The 7,288-nt window shown below is 40.2% G+C and overlaps 1 protein-coding gene across 1 annotated transcript; it reads right to left on the bottom strand.

The window, feature by feature from the left end:
- LOC103139391 (F-box/LRR-repeat protein 3-like) lies at nucleotides 1–5,868 on the bottom strand. The gene is made up of 6 exons (XM_007553977.2): nucleotides 5,563–5,868; nucleotides 4,778–4,985; nucleotides 3,784–3,948; nucleotides 3,559–3,681; nucleotides 1,635–1,806; nucleotides 1–749 (listed from the first exon to the last, which is right to left on the bottom strand). The coding sequence occupies exons 2-6, from the start codon at nucleotides 4,982–4,984 to the stop codon at nucleotides 109–111; spliced, it is 1,308 nt and encodes a 435-aa protein (XP_007554039.1). The 5' UTR covers nucleotide 4,985; nucleotides 5,563–5,868; the 3' UTR covers nucleotides 1–108.
- Nucleotides 5,869–7,288: the final 1,420 nt, after the last annotated feature.

The following is a 7,288-nucleotide window of genomic DNA, read 5'->3' as shown; positions in this document are numbered from 1 at the left end:
AAGATGTAATTTCTTCTTCTGTTGTACCTGTAAAAATAAGAATCTGCGCACAAAAAGAAACAAAAAAAAAAATTAGCCCCTCACCAAATCTTTCCATTCTCCAGCTCTCTACCACGTAGGCATCATGTCAGGGAACCAGACACGACCCAAATGCTTCGACACCTCCCAGTGGATGTCGTCCAGCTCATAACGGTGATCCGGAACCAGCACTTCCTCCATGATGGACAGCTGCTTTAGTCTCTCCCCGCACATCTTCACGAACTCCACGAAGGCGCTGCAGGACACCTCGCACTCTCCCAGGCCGATGGCGGACAGCTGCGTGCAGCGCTGGGCGATGCGGATGAGCTCCTCGTCGAGAGGCCGCAGCCCGTTGGCGCACACCACCAGCTCCACCAGACGCGGGCAGGTGAGCCCGACGCGGCCCAGCACGTCTTTGCTGACGGAGCGGCCGAAGTACAGGTGCGTGACGGGGATTTCGTCGCGGAAGAAAGGGTCGAACTCCTCCTCGTAGAGGTAGAAGTACATGACCAGGTTGAATTTGGGGGAGTGGCGCACCATGGCGTCCCAGCTGCTCTTCTTGATGGTGTGGAACTGCTGGCCCGGGTTCTCGCTGACCACGTCGATGCGAAGGTGCTCGAGGTGAACGTGCTTCTCCGAGGAGAGCGCGATGAGGAGCTCGTCGCTCAGCAGGTGGTAGTTCAGAGCCAGCTCTCTCAGGCCGTGGCACTGATCGGCCACGCACATGATGCCTGCAAACAGGAGAACACAGTGAGTCGGTGCAAAAAAAACAAACAAACAAAAAAAAAAAAACCTCAAACAACCTGAGGTTTTTTCACATTTTATCACATTAAAGCTACAACCTCCAATGTATGTTGCTGGGATTTTATGTACTAGACTCTTGCAAAAGGTCGTTCCACAAAGTATTGATTTATGGAGGACGAATATTAATGAGCTCCAGAACTTTCAGACTTTAATTTGTAACAAACTATGAATCAGGTTTATTTCACTTCAGTATTAGAAGATATTTCGTATTCGTCCATCTTCTAAAATCCCCACATATTAAGATTTTTGGTCATCACATAAAAAATTTTTTTTAAAAAGTGAAAAATCTAAAAAGGCACACTATAACTTTTGCAAGGAACTATATCTATATATATTTTTAATATTAAGTTATGTTTTTTCTCCACATTAGCATATGGAAGCATGTTTATAATCAGCAATTTGCTATTTTTGTGAGTTGTCTACATCAGGTACTTTAGGTAATAGAAAGCTTTTCTACCCATTTTTTTGTTTTAGAATAATTTCTCATGGATGTGAAATTAAGATAATAATAATAATAATAAAGTAACAAACTAAATGAAAGAGTTGGCAGAAGTCAGTGTGTAGTTAGTGTTTGCATTTGCAGCCAAACTGAATGAAACTTAATACAATTAGATTTATCTGGACTGCCTGGATTTCATCTACATGCCATCTGTTTAATATGAAGAACACCCCGAGTCGACTTTTATTGTGAATCGGTGCAACCCAGATGAACTAAACTGAATTTATCTTGGTGAGAAATGAGCTTCTCAAGAATAATGAGTCGGTTATTAAGAATTAACAGCCGTGCCGTAAATCATGTGTTGTGTTCGTACCTGCAGGTGAAACATGTGGGCAGCTGCTCATTTTCAGCAGCTTGAGAGTGTCGCTGTTGTTGGCCACCAGGACTTTGAGGGACGGATCGTCCACGGGGGTGTCGTCGATTTTCAGGGAGGACAGAGACTTGGAGTTGACGAAAACAACCGTCAGAGCGGAGATGAAGTGAGACTGTAAAGAGAAAGAGACACATTTAATGGTACAAAACGCGATAACCAGGGTGACGTAACACCATTATGACTGTACCAATCTGGTTCCAACACAATGGTAATGGTGGTGCAAAATGAAATTACACGATTTCAAAACAAGCAGGACGCCGTTTTAGTAGAATTTTCTGCACAAAAATACAAATAAAAATCTTTTCAATTTAATGGCTGAAAAAAAGATAATTTAAACATAAATGTGTGTGGGTATGTTTTCAGATTAAAAGGAGAAAAAAAATGTAGACTTTACTATTTGTTGAGTAAAAGTCTACAGTGTGTGTAGCTAAGAGAGGCCTTGTAGATTCAGACTGGAAACGTCGCGGCTGAATGAATGTGCCAGTAAGAGAGCCGCAACGCTTTCCAAGGGAGTCGCTCAAAAAACAGCTTATCCTGAAGATGCTCTTTCTGACGGACACATTTCCAATTTTCAGTTTAGCCTGAGCTGCTGATTTTGAGTTTGACTGATTCCAGCTTAATCATAGAAACAATTACAATAAAAGGGAAAAAAAAAAAGTTCTACATGTCCTTTGATAGAAGTAGTAGTTTTGTACCCAACAGAAACTAATGGAATTACAAAAGCAGCGACTTTTACGAATCAAAGCATAGATCCCATGTCGTTAGAACGTGGCCTGCCTTACCAATTGGATCCGATCACGAGGTTCTACACCAAGTGTGAGCTAATGTCAATTAATTGGAGCATTTTCACATTATTCCCAAAGAAAGGCTAAGCTTGCGTCATTCAGGTGCTACTTATAACTCACGAGACTTAGAGCTTCAACATGACAGACAAAATAATAATAATAATTTCAACAATGAATAATAGAAATCTGCTTTTGCTTTGAAAAACAAAATAAACATATATAGTCAATCTTGTTTTTATATGAACTAAGTTATATATATTTTTTATTTGTCTTGTTTAGTTTATCCACGTATGTTTTATTATTCTGTTTTTAGTTTTAGTTAATATTACTCTCCACTGTTACTCTTAAAACTTTGTTTTTCTAAATTTTATTGCATCTTTTTTTTTTTAACAATTACTGCATTTCTGCTTTTCTCCTATGGTAAATGAATGTGGCTCCTTAGTTCATCAATAGAGGCACAGCCCTAAGACTACATGTCCTGCATTGTAACAAATGGTCAAAGTCTACAAGGCTTCTCCACACAAACTTAAATTAGGTATATAAAAGAATAAAAATATCAAAAAATAACTGATGGTTTAAGTGTGGGGCCAATGACAGGAAGTGTGCTGAGAGGGGAGTGGCCAGGAAGGGATCTTGCTCAACATATCTTGATTGATTTATTAATTAATTAATTGATTGAACACTTGCCACAGTCAACCAACAAACCGAATCCATTAAAAAAAGAATATAACACTGTTCGTGAAAATACTCGACCTGCAAAGCTTACCAAAGTTGTTGAACCTTTAAGGCTTCCTTTTAAGATCAGGCCAGTATAAAAACTTAGTACTTAGTAAACTTAGTAAAAAAAAACTTAGTAAAGCCTAAAAAAAAAAAAAAATCCAAGCTGTGACCTCCTCTCAAAGATCAACTATTACGGAAAATAAACACAAAAAGTGACATTGTAATCCGTCAGCTTGAGAGTTTTCCAGGCCTTAGACCTTCCCGTGGGCACACGGCATCAATCAGGACAGCCTCATCTCATCCATTCATCAATAATCTGAAGTTTGGGCGGCTGAGCTATGGCTGCCCTTCAGGGTTACCTTGGGCATCTCCATGAAGCTGGGCCTGGCTGTGGATATGAGTCCCAGGGTTTTCAAAGAGCAATTCACCAGCTGAGAGAGGATGTTGCACGCCGCCTCTGCAGACTCTCTGCTGCTGTCCACCTGCGAGTCCGACGCAGAAAATCAAATCCTCTTTTTAAAAAAAAATGGAGGAGGTGAATCCACTTTGGGGTTTTTAAAACACAAACCGTCCGCCTGTCTCACCTTGAAGCTGACGTACTGGAGGTGGTTGGAGTGCTTTTTGATGATCTGCTTGATTAGCTCCGGGTGTGTGGCCTTCAGGTAGGAGCTGGCCGGCTGGTTCAGCTCAAACTCAAAGCAGCGCCACAGCTCTGGCATGTGGAAGGCCTGATTCCAGCCCCGGCACACCTAGAGAAATTACCCAACAGACTTCATGTAAGGAATGGAGTGATTTAAAAAACACAAATAAATAAAAATGTAGTAATATGACAGAATGAGACTCTGGGCGAAAGAAACATCAACCTTTGTGACCTTTACACCAAAAGACTGTCAAATTTGTTGGAAGAATGAATATGTGTGTAGCCAACACCAGCTACAAGAGTGGCTAAATTGATACTGTGACCTTAAGTCACCTTAAGGTAAGGTAATAAAGAATGTTTGCCAAGCCATAAATGATGAAACGCACTTAATCATCACAACTTGCTCTGCTCTACTATATAGCCAGTAAATAAAGGTGTGATCACACGTCTCCATCTTAAAACCTAATCAAATCCAGGCTTACAAGCAAGTTGCTAACGATTAATTAGTGGCAATTAATCTTCTTTCAGAAATCAGCTAGGCGTGGAGGTGGTGACAGTCTGAAACTGAATGCTGGCTTTAATTCACTGATAAAACTGTTCTGTTCTGTTTGACTCGGCACCACCACTTGAATGCAAAGTGCTTTGCAGAAGTATTTATACCCCTCTGTGTTTTGCTGTCCAATTCATTTTACTAGAATCTCATGTGAAAGACCAAAGCAAAGTCGTGGGTAATTATGAGGCGAAAGGAAAATGAAGCATGGTTCTCAAGTCTCTTTTCTCTCAAGTCCAAATACAACTCGCCAAAACACGACAAAGTTTGCGGGAGTGAATACTTTTGCGATAATGCTAATAATAATTTAAATGAGAAGCCCTACATCGCCATTTCACACAGTCCCATAAAGAGTATAGTTGACATGTAATCAGTGCTTTCAGGGTACCAGAGAAGCATAAGCTCTGTCCAGCAGTGGGAGGTACTGGAAAATGTGAAGCAGGATCTCCTGCGGCAAAAACTCCCAGCTGGCTCCTTGCTCTTCCAGTTCTTTCTCCTCCTCCTCCTGCTTAGTTGACCATTTGATACTCTTCTGATACCCCCCACTGGGACCTCCTCCTTCCTCCTGCTCATTCTCTTGGAGACCTCGTTTCATCCTGGGAAAGGAGAAGAGGGAGTTTAACGTACACCCAGAGCTCTGGAAGAATGCAATCATTTTATTTGCAATCCAATAATTAACACATCAGTTCATATTCGGTTAGTGGGCTGCAAATGCTTTGGGAAAATTATTGGATTCGGCCGTAAATTAAGTCACTGACTGGACACTGATGGGCTATCTTTAACCTTGATCATCGCGCCACTCGTGGCGCCGCCAAGTACACCGGGCTGTGAATGGTGCTGACCCAGTCTTTCTTTCTCACAATGAAAACATTTGTACTCATAGGTCACGCCTCCCTCTATTTCAACAAACGCCACCGATGTCAAATTAACATGTTGTAAATTTGTTGACATCAAAGCAATGGCTAAAACAGCTTTAAGTTAGCACAAATGTGCAAAAATGTCAAGAGACTGACGTTAAAAACGGCACAAAAACACAGATCAATAGTTAGCTTAGCCTCATTTAACCACGCTGGCGGTTAAGCTGACAATTATTGGCAAGTTGTAACTAGCGACTAAAACCAGTCGTCTTAAACAAATTTAATGTCTAAGTTTAGCTTTGTCTGTTTATCTCACCTGGCTTTCAGCTCCACCGCTGGTTGTTTATTTACGGAGAATCACTTTCAACGTCAACCTGGACCGACAAAATAAAACTGCGTACGGGCTGGCCGAGCGATCAAACACATTGGACCATACGACAGTGCGGTGTGGCCGGGCCTTACTGAACACCAACCGAGGAGGCTTTCGACGGGAGATCTCCAAAAGTCTTCGAGTTTTCCAGGCGCCTGACCTAGTTTCGATCCACAACTCTGCCTCAGTACAGCACTTTGTCGGCTAAAGATGGCGTTTGTGTTGCTGTGCGGATCAGAGCGCTGTAGTTATAGTGAATAGTCGAAAGGGGGCGCAGTTTCACCCAAATGCGTGTTCCAAGGCAACAATGGTTCAACTACTACGGTTTTACTAGGAACTGACAAATCAACTCAAGATAAAGACAAAAAAAATAATAATAATAATAATAATTGTCTAAACAATTAAATTAATTTATAGAGCTTATGAAATCAAGATATTTACCATGTTTCTGTTGCCCTACTTTACACCCACTCATGCTTGTTGGTAATAATCAGTCAAAAAAGTGTTGTTTTTTTTGTAATGATAAAATAGGTGAAAAAGATTAAAATACAACCACAGCCAATTATTATCAAGGACAGAAGACCGCATGGCATGTGACAAAATAGGGAAAACTTAAAGCATGGCAGAGTTTTACATAGAACAATATGGCTTCCCCATAATTTTAATTTTAATGCACATGAATAAAGCTGCAGATCTGTATCCACATGGATGGATGAACCAAAACATGAAAATGAAGTCGAGCAGAAATCCATCGTAGACAGTTCATCTCAATGAGGGCATTTAACAATTGCTAAATGTTTTAAGTACAAAAACATCTGGGTGTTAATGTATGACACTGCTAATTAGGATGACCCAGCATAGGTCTCTTTTTACTTTGTACATCTTTATTGCTAGTTTCATCTGTAGTATAAGCTTTGTTTTTTCATTTTCCACATGTACACGTGTTGCACATTTTAGGTAGATTTCTTTCTTGCCCAAAATACTCTTTTAAAAGACGTTTTGTTACCAAAAGTTTAGATTCTCTGTTAATCAATTCAAAAGCTTCGGTCTGAAAAACCAAATTGAGTTTGCAGGGACACTGAATGAAATTAAAGCTGTCATCTTTGTTTTTGTGATTCCTTTTTCACAAATGAATATTTCTATGGTCCTGCACTATTTTTGTTACACACCGATAGTGAAAATCTTTATATGTATGCTATTTTTAATGTACGAAACCTCTCTTTTCAATTAGCTTAAGACCATCAAAAAAATGATTCATGAAAGTAGCAACATAGCAGATCAGCCCAAACTCCCTTAAAAGATTTGCGAAATATGTTCACTCACATTTTTGCGTCCGTTTTGGGAAAGCTCTTTTGTCCTATGTCTCTTTTCAAGAGACTCTTAATCCAACCCTGTGATTTAGTGGTCAGAGTTTAACAAGAGAACGTACCAGAAGAAAGCATCGTTAAGCCCAGCTACCAGAAACGAAGACAAGTACAACAAAAAGTTTGAGTCGGAGCTGAAACATATGTTTATTAAAATGGGACGGATTAGCAGTTTTTTTGTTTTTTTTTTACACTCCATCCACAGTGGCATCGATTTAGAAAGCAACAAACACGTACAAATGCAGTATTTACACACCACTATACACATATTTATAAAATGCAATTGCAACTTTTCATACAACTTTGCA

The sequence above is a fragment of the Poecilia formosa genome, unplaced genomic scaffold (genome assembly GCF_000485575.1).
Source record: "Poecilia formosa unplaced genomic scaffold, Poecilia_formosa-5.1.2 Scaffold60, whole genome shotgun sequence".
Taxonomy (NCBI): domain Eukaryota; kingdom Metazoa; phylum Chordata; class Actinopteri; order Cyprinodontiformes; family Poeciliidae; genus Poecilia; species Poecilia formosa.
Note: the sequence above shows the minus strand (reverse complement) of the source record. Positions and strands in the feature narration are given on the sequence as shown.